At 39.9% G+C, this 16,999-nt stretch overlaps 1 protein-coding gene across 1 annotated transcript; it reads right to left on the bottom strand.

The window, feature by feature from the left end:
* Nucleotides 1–11,620: 11,620 nt before the first annotated feature.
* On the bottom strand, nucleotides 11,621–16,993 carry LOC118336857 (the record flags this gene model as incomplete). Its single annotated transcript, XM_035673612.1, is given in 4 exon segments — nucleotides 11,621–13,297; nucleotides 13,299–13,589; nucleotides 14,651–14,669; nucleotides 15,748–16,993. Coding segments are annotated over 4 exon segments (2,583 nt in total), but the record flags the coding sequence as incomplete, so codon positions are not given.
* Between the last annotated feature and the right edge of the window lie 6 nt (nucleotides 16,994–16,999).

Here is a 16,999-nt window from a genome sequence, read left to right as displayed (position 1 = left end):
CTGAGAATGGAAGTATGAAACTGAGACTGCTGTTTTCGTCTGTGCTGGCCCGCATCTGTGCTTTCTGAGACGAAGACAACATATTCAGTAGTTCAGTCAGTTACTCTACCTGCTGTGTTGTTGTTGTTGTCTGTTTATGCTGTATTCAGTTATAAAACTGACAGTAAATACGCATGAGGACCGTTCCCTAGCAAGCTACAATCTCCTCTGTCGACCTTAACACAGAAATTCACAATTTTGACTAGTTGCTTTAACAAAGTAAGGAAAAGATCAGAAAACAGTCAAATGTACTCACAATTTCCAATCCAGCTAATCTTATAATGTCTATATTAAAGTTAGCTTAGCCGTTTTTATAAGAATGTGGTGTCGCTTGTACCAGCTATTTTGGTGGGCAGCTTCCTGTCTAAATTGTCAGTTGCATTGTGGATGATTTTTATTTCTTTTTTCCTTCTAGACGCGTTACACATTGTCGGCAACCAGTCCAGGCAGTTCAGTCACCTCTGAGGGGAGAACTGGTTACGGTGTGCCATTAAATGCAACCTTGGAAGTCCGTTAACTAAGACTTTGAATTAATCAGTGTCAGTGTTTCTCATAAATGTATTTTGATGCCATCTTTTGAGCTATGCATAGAAGTTGGTGGAATGGCATTTTTTATTTTTATTATTTTATCCAGTTTTTAAGAAGAAAAGAAAGAAGATATAACTTTATTGATCCCTACGGTAATACGTTTTTTTTCACTCTGTTTTTGTATACACACACACACACACAGGCGAAATGCACATTCATGGCACATGTGGACATGCAAAGGGAGGAGATGGAGAGTGATGGGCTGCTGCGTTTGCCAAGCTGCCTCATGCAGCAGGTTTGGGGTTGAGGTTGCCTTGCTCAAGGGCACCTCGGCAGTGCACAGGAGGTGAAACTGGCACCTCTCCAGCTACCAGTCCACACTCCATATTTTGTAGTCTGTGGGACTTGAACCGGCGACCCTCCGGTTCCCAACAGACTGAGCTACTGCCGCCCCTACATTTACATTTGCTGGAGATGGTTTTTGCCTTTTTTAAATAGACTAAATTCTCTAAATGAGAGATAAAAATACTTTTTCTGAATAAGTTGTGATGATCATTAAACATTCACTGATGAGCTGTTTCTGCTCCGACAGTCTCCTCATTCCTCCCATCGGCACCTCCTCACATTAACACATGAAAAGCGGTAAAAAACTGGAGAAAACAGTTAGTTAGTTTCATGACTGCTGCTCTTTTAATTACATCATCTTGTTGCGCCATCGTCTAATGGTGTCCCAGTTGGTTGAATTGGAACCACCTACAGCTAACTGCTAATATTGGAAACAACCATCTTCTTTTGCCGAATTTCTACAAATTCGGTTCAAATTTACAATTCATTTGGATGTAAACATGGCGAGCAGGTAGTTTGTTAATCCGTTCCCCCGTCTTTCACAGTTTGTAATATTTTCTCTTTTCAAAGGTTTCTTTTTAATGGTTGATGTCTTGGAAACAAACATTTTTAGTCTTACCCTTTGTTGACCAAATGACCAGATCTTTCAAAAAATGTTGTCTTAAATGAAACTGAATACAGTTTAGTGCAGTTCAAAGTGCTTCACAGACAAATAGAATAAAAATGAAATAATGTCAATATTGGTGTATCTTAAATGTCCCTAGACGTCCTGCATATTCTATCATAAAAGTTCATCAGGCCTTTGATGGTGGATGACGTAAATCCACCGTATTAATAAAGCTGCAGCTGCACAGTCGAGCAGAAACAAAGGCCATCCGTGTATAAACTAACTGTCACATTACAAAACCATCTCTGTTCTTGCATCATTGGTCGGGTTGGGAGGGGACCAAACAAATGAGCCAACCGTTCTCACATGTTGTTACTGGAGTGACTGCATACAAACGCAGCCGCAGACTGAGTGTAAGATTGAACTAATAAATAATGTTAATGGGAGAACGTCCTTTGGTTTGACCTCTCTCTCTCTCTCTGTCTGCAGTAACACCTTTTATCAGCTCAGCCAGCTCTCAGCCGCTTTCTAGAGAGAACACAGTTATCAGCTGTGATAGAGGGACGTGGGACATTTATCACCGCCCGACGTATCCGATGATTGAAACTGTTCTGCAGAACGCGTGCAGCTCTGTGTCTGATAACGCCAGCAGTCTGTAAGGAAATACCGTGCTGTAATATTACCCATAATTACACGGGAAAAAACATGGCCTCCACAGACTAATGGTTTGGTCTGGTCCCAGTGGGAATCCAGATCGGAGAGTGAAGAGCGTTAATACAGTGTAATGTAATATGCAGGCACTGCAGAGGAATGGAAGTACTGTGTGTGAAATGTCTGTAGATTTTACAGTGTCAAACAATGACAGTATAAGACTGTAAACTTTAAATAGATTAAAGTTTCTGTAACAGTAAAACTCTGTGATATCTGATGGCAAAACCTTTATTACTGTAAATTGTATTAATCAATCAAACTTTTATTTGTAGAGCACCTTTCATACAGGTTAGTGCAGTTGATACTAAGGTTGAAAGAGTGAGCCTGTAATATGGTGAAATAAAAACCAGGAGAGCTCAGCGCCGACCGATCATCATCTGGGGATTTCTAAATGTAAAGTAGTTGCTTGGATGGCTGCGAGAACAGACACTAAGAAATGCACTGTATTGTGTTGGAAAATATTGGATTTTATATCGTGAGGGGGATTTATGACCTTGTACTTTAGCTGAAATGAGTCCTTCAGTTGTTTTAATCCACTTAATTTGAACATTTCTGATCTTGAGCCCCTCGAATCAGACTCTTCATATTAACAGATAACTCTTTGTGTTCTACCTGCTTTCTTTCTTCAGTTACATTTTTATCTTTTTGCGTCAGTCTTTGTGGAGCAGGCAGTGATTCACGCTGCCATATGGCCACACCTCGAGACTTTTACCTCTGCTGCTGCTGTTCTCCATCTTCTTGCTCAGAAACATGATACAGAGAGAGAGGAGGACAGATTAACAACCACAAGATCCTCCAACACATTTTCCTCCCCTATGATACATTATTTATACAGGGGCTGGGCTGGGAGACCCCTGGGACCCACACACACACACACACACACAGACAGACACACACACCCTGTTGTTCCTCTGTGACTGCAGTCTGTCTGTGGCTGTATTTTCTTTCTCCACACCGACCTCTCCTCCGTTTATTTTAAGTCCCAACATCAGAGCGACCCCTCTCCTTCTGACATTAACGGTAACATGCAGCGTTTGGTTAGCTGTAAATGATTTATAACATAAAGTCGGCTGAATCCCCATGAATCCGGTCTGCGGGGGCACCATGTGCTGTGGGTGTGGCCAGTGGAGAGCTGGCTGTGGCTGTGAAGGTGAAGCTGGAAGCAGAGAGAGAACAAGAGTGGATATAATGTCGTAGAAGAAGTGCTGAAAAACGCTTTTGATAACAATTTGTTGTATGACAAGAAAACATCTTTTGTTTGTTAAGATGCGCCTGTTTCAATCCCTGTGATATGATTTCAGTCCAAATGCAGGCACATTTTGAGTTTGGTGGAAAAGTAGATCAGTTATGACAGCGTAAGGGCAGGGTAAGGGTTTACATTGCTGTGTTTAATGTGCACCAGCTGAGAGTAATGTGACCTTCACTGTCCACCGAACATATCTCAGACTACTGTAAGAAACATCTGTGTTAGAAATGTGCAGAAACATTCCTGATGTAAAGCCTCCAAAAAGGGCGACATTTTAGTGTGTCTAAACTCAAGATCCTGGCTAAAATGAGATATTACTCCAACAAGAGCTTCTAATAATAATTATATATATATGATCTTCAGTTACTAATATTGTATTATTTCTTTATTAAAATATACTGTAAAATATTCCCGCTTGATGACCCTAAATAAATTACCCTTAATGCAATATAAACTACGGTATTTTACTGTAATGAAGTGGAAATATGGAATTCTACACAACAGTGTACAATGTTAAATTGCAACCGCTGTGTACTGTGTGTGTGTACTGTGTGTACTGTGTGTGTACTGTGTGTGTACTCCTAACTTTCTGACCTTCCTATCATTGCTGGTAAATGTTTAGGATGACATCTGTAGCTTTCTAAATTCGGCCAACTGAATTATTTTTTGACCACGTTTCACTTGAATAATATTAATGTACAGACCTTTTTATTATCAAATTACAAATGTGCCACAACACGTGAGTTTAGGAGTATTTGTAGAATGTATAGCATCCCGACTGAAATGCAAGCAGACTGTTTCTGTCCTTCAGCCTCACTCTGTGATTTCAGCTGATAAAACAGCTGCTGTGTTACATAAAAATGTTTCCCAGTTTGGCTGTAATCTGGGCTTTAATCTCACAAAAGACAGATGAATCAGGTCCTGTGTAAACTCTCTTCTGTCAGACTCCAGACTGCTGATTCACAAACAGCCGCAGAGCTTTGAGGCGTGCGATCAGTGAGGATTAGACGTCACAGTGGATGTTAAACAAGATGATTTCTGTAACGTGAGCATGTTGTGAAAGTGAGAGATGTTTAAAAATGTTCAGCTGAGCTCACACAGATTAAAGGACTGTGTGTTTGTTATAATGTGACAGACTGAAGCATAAGATCACATAAAAAGGTCAGAAAGTAAAAGCTCTGACTTTAGGGTTTAGGTAGGTATCTTTAGGCCTCTGATACCAAAATGGTACTTTATTAATATAATACTTTGAGACATAAGCATTGTTTTTTAGACAACCCTCTTCCTCATTCAACAAAAGAAGCTGACAGGAAAGGGAAACTTAGGACCTTATTTTTCTATATTTCTAACATAGAAAAATCATAACATTGCTGTCTAAGTTACTAATGGAGACTTGAAATTGGTCCAGTAAGAGTGACACAAAATGGGTTGCAATGTGTAATCCTTATACAATACAGCCACTAAAAGTGTTCATATTGTTATTAGAGGTGTCTGACTTTGGTGTTTTAACATCAAACTCACACTATAACATAACACACAAAAACTGATTGAGGCAGTGGTAGACATCATGTTTTTGTTGGAGTTTGGTGGCGTTGAACACAGCGATATACGTACAATTACTGAAAGGATTTTCTTCTTTAACATAAGGGTCTCTCTGTAGGATCCTTCCTATAATGCTATAAAGCATAAGTAAGATTCTGATCCGGTCAGTAGCGTAAAAAGCACTTTTACTGGATGTACTTTGACAGTGCACAGTTGTCCTGAAGGATTACGTTGCAGCCTGTTTAGCGGCGGCCGGCTGAAGCTCTATCTGATCTGAACTGTCTGATAATGTTGGAAACAGCAGCTTGATTATTCTGTAATGTTTTTAGTGAACGCCTGGTGAGGTTGATCTATGGATGCTGGTTCAAACCTCCACTGACTCTGTGTGACGGTACAGCTGCAGTCATTGGTTGCTTTCTGCTTTGTAAGCTTGGCTGAAGTTTTTTTTTTAAATGGCACCCCAATGTGAGCGTGAGGACATCAAACACGGAGAGCTGTTTACTCTGTGCGTGTGTGTTTGTTTGACTGTGTATCTACTGCATGTGTGTGTGTATGCGTGTGTGATGCACTCACGTGTCCAGCCTGCGTCCCTGTCGGGGTCTCTGTAGGGAAATGACCTATTTACTGTACGCTGACTAATTAAGTCCTGAACATACAGCTCTGTTGGATCAGGAGGGAGTTCGGGGGGGTCATACCTTTGCTTTTCCCCTTCCTCTCGCCTTTGAGAGCCATAAAAAGTCCTTCATGGTCATCAATCATCAATCCAAACCCAGATCACTTACAGCTCCACCTGTTAAGAACATGTTTAAATCTGAACTGAAAGGGGGGCTGGAAGACCCCTGAACAGACTCATCATTGTTACTGGTTATTGGAAGAAGATGAGAGGAACCTTGTTAGAGCAGAGATTTTTTAAAGTAACATCATCCGACTGCGTGTGACAAGCTGAGCCACCTGTCAATCAAACCCCCAAACTCTCTCACTTTAAGCTTTAATATAGTATCTTGGTAATGCTGTATTCTACCAGAGTTTACTAGAATCTCCTAGCAAAGAAGTGATAAATAAAAGGAGGAACATTTCCTGTAAATGAATTCCAATGATGTCTTCTGTTCGGTGTCCAGCAGCTCAGCTGAACATACAGAAATATAAAATGTGTCCAGAGGAAAGCAACCCATGACATCGTTTCAGCTCTGTTGAAAAATCATTCCATTGACATGGAAATATTTAACAAGCATTTTTTCCCTCCATAACAAGAATACATAGTCCTTTAAAATAAAACATGAATTAATAGATCAGTAGTAGTGGTTAACAAAAGTAAAAAGGGTGCAGTAGAATAAAGAAACAAAACTATTAAAAATCTTTGTATAATTGAGTTTTAAGACCTGATTTTAATGATACTGTACAGATTTATTCAGTTATGTTCGACTCACAGAGAATTAAAACTACTGTTGGGTTACAGTAATGATCCTGGATCGTTACAGGAAGGAGCTTCACAGAGGTCAAATGTAACAAGCTCTTTATGAGCGTTATCATCATCTAATTGGAACTAATGAGGAGAATTATCGATCTGAGTCATGTGATCATCATATCTGCTGTCATAGTTCTTGGTTATCATTTCTTTCCTCCGCTCTCTCAGTCGCTCCCCTCCTCCTCCTCTTCCTCTCTGTGGTCATGTGGCTGATGAAGTCACGGTGATGCTGATGATGTCATGTCTGTTTCTGCCCACTGACCTCATCCTGACACGCCTCACAGACAGGAAGTGCCTCTCTAACACAAAGTCTGGTGTTTCAGGGAAAGAGAGTTTATTATTATCTTTATCTTATTATTATCTTAGTATTTAAGAGCAGCCTGTTGCACCAGCTGTGTGTGTGAGTTCCAACTCAGTCTAGTTATAACGTAAATGACACACTAAGTTTGGATTTATGCATTAAAATAAAAGCGAGATATGAGATCACCACAGAGATAAGTTAAACTCTGAGTGTAATGTAAATCATACAATGCCACAGAATTATACTCACTGATGGTAAAACAGCAGAGCCATTTTGCGACGTGCTGGCCAGAAAGCTAATGTACACACTAACCATGATGATCAATGATGCTGATTGGTCTCTTGCCTTCGCTATGACTTTATGTATTAGCTAGAGAAGTTATGCCCCAAGTAGTCGTAGTTAAACCAATTTTAGTTGCTGATTTAGTTACAAACTAACTAGTAGTTACTGAGCCTCTAGTGTCGACTTTACACACAGCTGGAGTGGTGGCACTGGAACATGATTCAGTGGAGAGAAGGAAAAACATTCCCGCTGCACAAATTTCTGTTTATATCTGTCAGATTTTTCTTTAATCTAATAGTTTTATTTGCTCACAGCTGATAAGCTGTGCTGGTTTTAAGGGGTTACAAAAAGGTTTAGAGGAAACACTGACATAAATAACATCCTGATTTACAATATAAATGTTAAAAGGCTGAATTCCCTTTATCTTATATAACTGAACATGATTAAATTTCCCCCCTGAAGTTAAAGTGAAGACAGAATTCCAGTCTGTTCTGTGGATGTTTTATCGGCCAGCTCCAGATTCTCTGTGAGAGTTTGACTGAATAAGAGTGAATCTACTGCGATTCTGATTGATATTGATGATGTTTTAAGCCAGAGCAGTTTGCAGACATTGAACATCAATGAGTAGCTCGGCCCAGAGTTTATGAACATTAATGACGGTGTCTGAGCAGCGAGGAGTCTCATTATGGCTCAGGGTCTCTCTGCTTCCAGTGTTTGAGAAACTAGAGGAGTCAGCTCACAGTGAGTGCTTTCAGACTTATTATAGACTTATTAAAACTCAGAAATTCTCTCACAAGTTGAGACGTCCCGAGCCAATCCTAAGGGTCTTTAATGGATCGGTACCGGTTAATACAGCTGATCAAATGATTATTTCCAACATGCATTGCCTTCTAGAAAACAAACCAAATATTCTTAAATGTAATCACATTATCTTTAATTAAGCAAAAACCCCCCAAAAAACCCCAAATGCCACTTTTGCTTAAAACTTGCATATAACTCCGGCCACTGAAAGAGTGTAATAAGTCTTAAAACTCGAAAGAAATGCTGAAAATTAAGATATGTTGTGTTTAATACAGGCAATGAAAACTCTTGGAATTTAAGTATTTTGGTCACGTTATTGAGCGGAATTTAAGTTACGTAATGTTATGTTAATCTAAGATTAATAATTAGCAGAAATCTTACAATTAGATACAATTTCTTCAAACATCAGAATAAAAGTAAGTTACTTTGTCTCAAATGAAGGCAGCAGAAACATTTGTATTTTAATAATTTTTTCATTAAAACAATGAAAAACTAAACAGCTGCTTCATTTCTAACACTGGGACCAGACAACTTTCTCTTAAACTGAGACGTTGTGTGTGTGAGTGCTCTTACTCTGAAAATAAGGACAATATTATGCAACCATTGTTGTTACTCTTTAAATTGACCTCAATATTAGCTGTAAAATTTTACTTACTTAACAAGATTATTTTTCTTGTTTAAACAAAAAATGTAAACTAAGACAAAAAAAAACTTTTAAAGAAAAAACAAAACAAGAATTCAATTCAATTCAATTTTCCTTCCTCCCACTTGTGCTATAGCACCAATTAATAACAGAAGTTAGTCTCAGGACTAATTTCATGAAAATGATCAAGGTCTAGAACGACACTCCTCTTAATAATAATTTACAAAAACCCACAGTACCAACCATGAGCAAGCACTATGCGCGAGGGGGAGCAAGGAAAAACCTGCCTGATCTAGATATAGCAGAACACCTAGGACAGACCTTCGAAAAACTGTGGATTTAACAGAAACATTGGCACATTAATCTGAAAATAGTCTGCATATTAAACAGAATCATCCGCATATTAAACCAGAACACGTTGCACAATTAATTCGAATATTGCATATTACCCAGAATAGTTGCAACATTAACAGAATCAGTTTGCAATTACATCAGAATACCTTGGGCATATTACCAAGACATAAATATGCACATTAGATACAAAGATCTACCTTGGCACATTCTAACCAGAGAACATTTCAGTTTAATGATAAATTGACTCACATTGTGTGGGAGCACTCTGACATGAAGAGATTGAGGGGTTTCGACTGATCAATTGTAGAAAATAATTGTCAAATTGATAATGAAAATACTCGTACGCTGGATGTGAGTGGCCGCCTTGATCTGTACTGTTTTGATCGTGGACACCACGTTCACTCATTCAAACCGGTGAACAGGAAGTTGCTCCTCGCCTTCGTCCTCAGTTGAACAGGGCTGAACTGGGTTACCGTCATTAATCTTGTCAGGCAGGTTGAGTCTATCACTGACCGGATTTTGTTCTGCTGCTCTACTGACATCATTTCTGCCTCACTGCTGCCTCTGCTGCTAATGCTGATCAATACAGAGCCTGAGTCACCCCCGCACTGCAACACACTGCTGCTGCTGGTTACTGGGTCACTCTGTGTGTGTGTGTGTGTGTGTTGTAACAGAGACAGGAGAGATTTCACACACCTGATACAGAAGGGTACAATCATATTTTGCTGGTAAAATACATTGCATAATTTGAATCGTTTCTCATCATTAAAGGACAGGGGCCTAAGTATGTTTCTGGTTAAGTTCTTACTGTATTTACAGTTTTTAATTATTTTTTTTGTCAATGTAAAATGAGGGTAGACTGCAAATGCACTTAGACCATATACTATATTTTTAATTTGATTTATATTGTGGCATTACAGCGTGAGATATACTGAGAAATATCTCCAACTTTTAACATAATAACACAATAAAAAAGTACTCTGCTTCCAGAATACCCAGGATTCCCACACCATCCTGGGAAAACCGGAAAATCGTGGAGATTTTAAGATTTCCAGTCAGGGAAACACCTTCGGGAGCATTTTAACCCTTTCCAGGGTGGAACTAATCAATGCAATTAATGATTTTAGTTAAATTAATGAAATTGGAGTATTAAAGGACTTTTTCAGTACTTATTTAGCTAGTCTCTATTTACTTTTATTCATTAGTTTGTTTCTGTTGAATAATTCAATGACATTAATAGATAAACTGACACTACAGCACTGCTGTTCATGTCCCAAATATATATTTATAGACAGTTTTCTTTTTTTTAGTATTTTCCCTTGAACGTTTTTATGTTGTTTGGAATGAATGCAGACTGGGTTGGATACATATTTTATTCAGAGAAAAGAGAACATGAATAAAACATTTTATTTGTCTGTTCGCTGCGTCTCCTCGTGGTGCTTAAAAGGATTTAAAGCTACAGCTGAGATGAAAGGGAGGAGGCACACACATGGGCTCGTATGTGGTGTGTGTGATGTGTGTGTGTGTGTGTGTGTGTGTGTGTGTGTGCTGTTGCAGTGCCATGCTGGTGGACACCCCCCCCACCGCCCCCCCTGTCTGCATGTCTGAGACAGAGGAGAGGACGACAGGAGAGGAGAGGCGCGAGCACCGGAGAGAGACTGGAGGAGGACAACAGCAGAGGGCCGAGGTGAGGAGAAAGTGTGACAAAAAAGCACGAGAGGAGGCTTTGTCTCTTTCATGATAGGAGGAAGAGCAGAGGAGATAAACAGTAACTGAGAGAGAGAGAGTTTGTTGTCATCCGACCACATGTTTGATTTTCTGTCTCACATATTGATCAGTCTGTATGACTCCATCTGGTTTTAAAATATGAGATTATTAGGTATTTAACTGTCGGGGCAGATGGAGAGGTGCAGTGTGAATGTGTGTGGTGTTTTTCTCTCTAGTTTTCCTGATTATTCTGTTATATTCTGTTGCTTTCCTGTTTTCTGAAAACCGCTTTGAGTTTCAGAACTAAGAGCACTTATTGTGACTTCCCTCTAAAAGTCTACAGTCATGCATGGATCGTGAGGATCCTTTAAACATTGTCCAAAGAGGTAATTGTTAAGGCCATAAAACAGCAGACACCTCAACTTCTACCTGCTTGTTTTTCTGATCTGCTCTCATTTTAAATCACCTGTTGCAGCTGTTTGCTGTTAACTCAGAACTTGGCACTTGTTTATGTGTTGTAAACACACTTTATGTGTTGTAAACATGGTGATTTCACAGAAATACTACACAAACTCATACTGCTACTCAGTGGCTCAAGGAAGATAAATCCTGTCTTCTCCTGGTAGGATTTTGATAATTCTCTTAGCAACATCTGCCTCGGAGTTTGTGTAAAATCAAGTCTATTAAAACCTCATAAAAAACATGGTTGCTAACAAATTTTCTTTTGAAAGAACAGAAAGGCCTGTAGCTACTTCCTATTACCTTGCTCTGGTCTAAAGTGTGTGTGTGTGTGTGTGTTGTGTGTGGTGTTGTGTGTGTGTGTGTGTGTGTACACCTTCATGCCTTACATTTACATATAGTCACGCAAGCCCTGTGATGAAGATGATAACGGTGATGATGATGATACAGTCAATAAAGCTTAAGTAAATGTACAAATCACTTTATTCTTTACTGAATTTGGCATTGTATTATCAGCTGGTTGTATTATTTTGTCCACCCCCAGTAAGCATAATAATAATAACAATAAGCATCTCTAAAGAACAGCGGTGTTACATTCATGCAAAACAGTACAGAATCATTTATTTCAGCAAAAATATCTAAAGTCTGAATGTCAGATCTCCACCTTTGTCCACATATGTTCACAAAAATGACCAACAGAACAGAATGAATGAAGAGTCATTTGGAAAGAAATCTGTTTTAGAAAATTATTTTACCTCTTTAGCTGAAAAAACACTGAATATGAAAAGATATTAATCAATATAAACACATTTCATTTTTGCCTTCAATGTATTTTTGCTCTTGTTGTTCTGTTTTTTCAGCACTTAAAGTCCAGTTCTTGTTGGACGGTTGTCCCTTCATTATAAATCAGAGTGTGTCTTCAGAACACTGGGAAGCTCTAAATTCACTTTCAGGGCTTTCACAGAGGAAGTTCAGTCTGAATCCATGACTAATGAGCGTAAAACATTACCATTGTGAATGCCCCGAACCCAGGTGCAGACCAAGACACTATACCCGGGCCCACCTGGAAAAGGTGGTCTGAGATGTTTGTGTTGTGCTGTCAGAACAGTCTGTTTCCCACAGAAAAATTCATTTGCAAATTCCTGTGATGTTTAGTTTATCAGCTACAGCATTGCAGCAGCTATTCGTCCTGGGTTATCACTACAGTGATACTGGCCAATGCTACATCCATAAAAACATCTTATCTCCATGGTGAGTAGCCAGTATTGGAGGAGTAATATGACGTTGGCAGAGTGGGCAAAGTGGGAAGTTGGGGAAGTGGGGGTATATCATATGGGTAACCAAAATAATAAGAGCTGGCAGTGGGGGGAAAGGCAAATCCTTGATAACGTGGATCATAGCTGCGTGGAACAGGATTTTTCTTGCTGATTACTCTTGTATTACAACTTGGTGGCTCACGATTTAATGGCTTCCTGGACACAGCTCCACCCTGGGATGTACCAAAGAGTCCAGTCTCCTTATAACGGTTCTTGTTCATTAGTTCTACATTTAGTCTTTTCAGCTCTTCCACCAAAGTGGCCTTTGAAGTCTTTGGTGCTGGTAGTGGTGGTGGTGGTGGTGGTGGTGGTTTGTAGTATGGTTGTAGTGGTTTGTGGTAGGGTGGGGGTTTTGGGGGCTGGGTCGGGGAAACCTTCTTCTTTATACTGTCCAAGATTTTAAAGGACAGGTTGTTCAGATGTTTGTCCACGTCTATGAGAGCTTCTGGCGTCTTCTGTGGGACATCCAACTGGAAATTTTGGACTAATTCAGCTGTGGTGTTGTAGCTCTGCAGGAATGAGATATCTTCAGCTTGCAGCACGTCGTCTGCGACTCTGATTGTGTCAGAAAGATCTGTTATCCCTCTACTCAAAGCTTCGCTCTCTGTTTTCATCATCTCGCTCTTCTGATTCTTTTCCTCCCTCACTGCACTGATCCTTGCCTCCTCTTCCTCTTTGAGAAACTTCTGAAGCATCAAGAACACATCCTTAATTTGCCTCTCAGTGTCTTGAGCCTGAACTTCGATCTTTTGAGCTGTTTGATCCAGGTTTCCTTTAGTCTCTTTGAAGTGCTCCAGTTTCTCTCTTAAGACCGGCAGGAATTCCTGAAGTCCCTCTTTGCAATCCCGAGCTGCTTCCTCGATGGGTCTGATGGTGTGGGTGTTGTGTGTTTCTGAGTGCAGACAGATGACACACAGTAGCTGTTGATGGTCCAGACAGAAGAGTCTGNNGCAGACTGCAGAGAGCCTCAGACCGTATTGAAAGTCTCTCAGTTCCCTCCAGTAAAAGGGCTTCACACAGGTTCTTTAGTGCCAAGTTTTGAGGTGGATCCTTATCTAAAGATCTTCTCTTACAAAGTGGACACTCAAGAATCGTTTTCTCTGTCCACCATTTCTGAAGACAGGCTTTGCAGAAACTGTGGGTGCATGACACAAGGACAGGATCTTGAAAAATCTTAAGGCAGATAGGACAGTAGAGATTCTCCTCTGGCCGAGAAGCCATTATCTCACAGTGGCTTAACAAGCTCAACAGAAACAGTTACTAACACAGACTGGGTTCTTGATGGCGATGAGAAAAAAATCCTAAAGAAGAATCTCAGTGTTTAGAAGAAAAATACCTTGACAAACTTCGTGACAGAAAACCCAATTTCTGCTCCTTCAGAAACTTCTCAAAATGTTTAATCCTGGAATCAGCAGCTCGTTGAAGTTTCCTGGATTTCTGCTGTTTGCTTTGGTTGCCGCCCTTGCAGTTATGAGGCTTTTGTTAGTCGGTGCATGTTATCAGGACAAATGGAACTGGGTTTTCTGGTTTGTGGTTCAGGTAATGGGTGGAACTATGAATTTCATTCCAAGCGTTTTTCTCTCATTACACTCTAAGAGCTTCACATTCATATACCACATTTAGATAAGCTTTACTTCCTCATATGTCCCACTTTAACATGATGCTTGGCTGCATTTTGCCCATTTTAATCAGAATTTTATAAATTTTGTATTTATAATGTTCTAATGATTTGTTGCAATTGCACTGGTGGTCAGTGTGTTATCTTTTTTGGATTCATTTGCAGCACATGATATATATGAAGTGGGCCAAGCTAGCAGGCAGGCCAGGCTAGTTACGGTAATGACAGCAAGTTCCTGCATGATGTAGATGACGCAACCACCTAAGCTATGCATGAAATGTTGACAGTCAACATTGCTTTTGACCAGTCCCATCAAAACAGTTTGCATTACTTGTGTACAGAAATGCTTTCTATGTAAGTCTTAAATACATTGAGGAGTTGCAGTATCACAGTTTCATAGCATTTCCACTTCTCCCTTCTGTTTTCTTTATGGGTTCCCAGGACATCATACCAAGAACAATACCTATAACAATGACTTCGAAAGTATTGTTTTAAAAACCTTTGCAACTTGGCGGAGGCCACAATGACAGTGGTGAACAATATCATTAGAATCACTTTTGATTTGTGATTTCATGAGTGATGGTTATCTTCTTTACCAAAGTATTAATACAATTTGTAAAATTCAAAAAAAACATTCTCATGTTAGATTCTGCTAACTCCTCTTGTGTTTGAAGAACATTGTGAACCCAGATCCTTCAGATTTTTCTGTGCAACATAGAGCAGCTTGGGTCCACTGTTTACACAACGTTATTGTTCATCAGTGTGGATGCTCATATCTTTATCATTCTAGTTATTCTTGGTGTGGAAGGTCTTTTACAGTTTGCACTTGTATGTTTGGGCATTTTTTCAAAGGGAAGAAAGAGAGTATTTCATTATTTGTTTCATGCATTACTAGTAAGAGACCATGAACTGTTATAGAGCTGGATTGTGTTTCATGGTAAGAGATGGCAACTAACATACAGTACATTTAAATACTCTGTATCTTCTTTCATATGTTCCACCCATGCTAATAATTATTGAGCTGACATCTAAACATGCCATATATTGCAGAATCACAAAATTGACCATATTTTAGTTTTTAGTTCATGTTGTTACTTTATTTCTTGTTCTGATGGTCAGTTATGACATTTTTTTTATAGACACCATAACAAGTTTAAAATCCATTTACATGCAGTTAATGTTTCTGATAAGTCTCTGTGAAAACTGTGTTCTATAAATGCAGTCAGCACTGTTGAGTAATATAAATTAACCTTTGTACAAGCATCTAATCTAATCTATACACACGCAGACGCAAGCTAATGATATTGGGTGAAGTTCAACAGAGTGCTCCAACAATGTAGCAATTCAGTCCTATAGCATTGCCAAACTCTCGGTGGACAGTTTAAAAAAAAAAAAGGATCAATACTGATGAAACAGAACAAAATATATTGTCTTTTTTATTCCATACCCAAAACACAACTTGCTAGTAGCAACAGATGTAGCCTTGAGCCTCTACATTTCTAATCCAACCTCTACATGCATTTCTTTACTGTTGTAAATATCATATTTAGAATGTTTCCAAGACAAAGCCTGCATGAGTTCAGTATCTTACATGTGTTACTCAAGTATGATATGATGAATGTGCAGCCAATAAATCAGCTTTAAATTTAAAATCACTTCATACTTATTGATTTTGGAATTGTAACCTACTGTGGGTACAGTTAGTGCACAACAGTCCAAAAATATTTTTTTTGTCATCACCAAGAATGTTCGGTGTTCAAACTGAGTGGCCGGTATCATCTGCGGGTGTGTGGGGTTGTAGCATAGTAGTTGACTTGAGGACGAGGTCGGGTGAATAGGGTGGTGGTGGCTAGATGGGTTGGGAGTGGCTGGGGGCGCTCTTGCTGTTTTGGTTGTGTAATCTTGCCTTGGGAACCAAACGGGTCTTGTCCTCGGTAGGACTTGGAGGGAGGTATGACTCGTGCATATTTTGGCTGATGGTTGAATGGAAAGACACTCACACTCCTCCTTCGTGGGTCTTGAGTCATCGACACTGCTTCACTCTGGGAAGAACTGCTGGATATAGTTTCATACAAGGACCGTCTGGCTCTAACATTTAGACTGGACAGATTGTCCCTCAGAGAGACAACTGCAGGTGTCTCTCTGAAGGACAAATCATCATTTTCTGCTGATGGTGGTTTTGGTGATAGTTGTGGTTTGTGATCAGGTGGGGGGGGCCTGGTTGGGGTTATCTTGTCCTTCAGACTGTCCAAGATTTTGAAGGACAGGTCGTTCAGGTGTTTGGTTGTGTCTATGTGAGCTCTTGGGATTGGGTCTGGATCATTCAATGGGAAACATTGGACTGTTTCAGCTGTAGTCTTGTATTTCTGCAGAAATGAAAGATCTTCAGCTTGCAGAACTTCCACTGTGGCTCTGACTGTGTCAGAAAGAGCTGACATCTCTCTACTCGAAGCTTCGCTCTCCGTTTTCATCATCTCGCTCTTCTGATTCCTTTCCTCCGTCACTGCACCAATCCTTGCCTCCTCTTCCTCTTGGAGAAACTTCTGAAGCATCAAGAACACATCCTTTATTTGCCTCTTAGTGTCTTGAGCCTGAACTTCAATATCTTGAGCTGTTTGATCAAAATTTCCTCTAGTGTCCTTCAGTTTCTCCTGTAAGGGTTCCAGGAGTTCCCTAAGTCTTTCTTTGCAATCCCGAGCTGCTTCCTCGATGGGTCTGATGGTGTGGTTTTTGTGTGTTTCTGAGTGCAGACAGATGACACACAGTAGCTGCTGATGGTCCAGACAGAAGAGTTTGAGTTTCTCAGAGTGCAGACTGCAGAGAGCCTCAGACCGTTTCCAAAGTCTCTCCAGTCTCCAATCTTCACACAGGTTCTTTAGTGCCAAATTTTGAGGTGCATCATAAACTGAAGATGGTGTCATACAGACTGGGCACTCAAGAACTGTTTTGTCTGTCCACCATTTCTGAAGGCAGGCTCTGCAGAAACTGTGGCTGCATGCCAGGATGACAGGATCTTGAAAAATTTCATGGCAGAC

Source organism: Morone saxatilis, unplaced genomic scaffold, assembly GCF_004916995.1.
Source record: "Morone saxatilis isolate NCDOM2014 unplaced genomic scaffold, NCSU_SB_2.0 Contig3, whole genome shotgun sequence".
Taxonomy (NCBI): domain Eukaryota; kingdom Metazoa; phylum Chordata; class Actinopteri; family Moronidae; genus Morone; species Morone saxatilis.
This window is presented reverse-complemented; position numbering and strand designations above follow the sequence as displayed.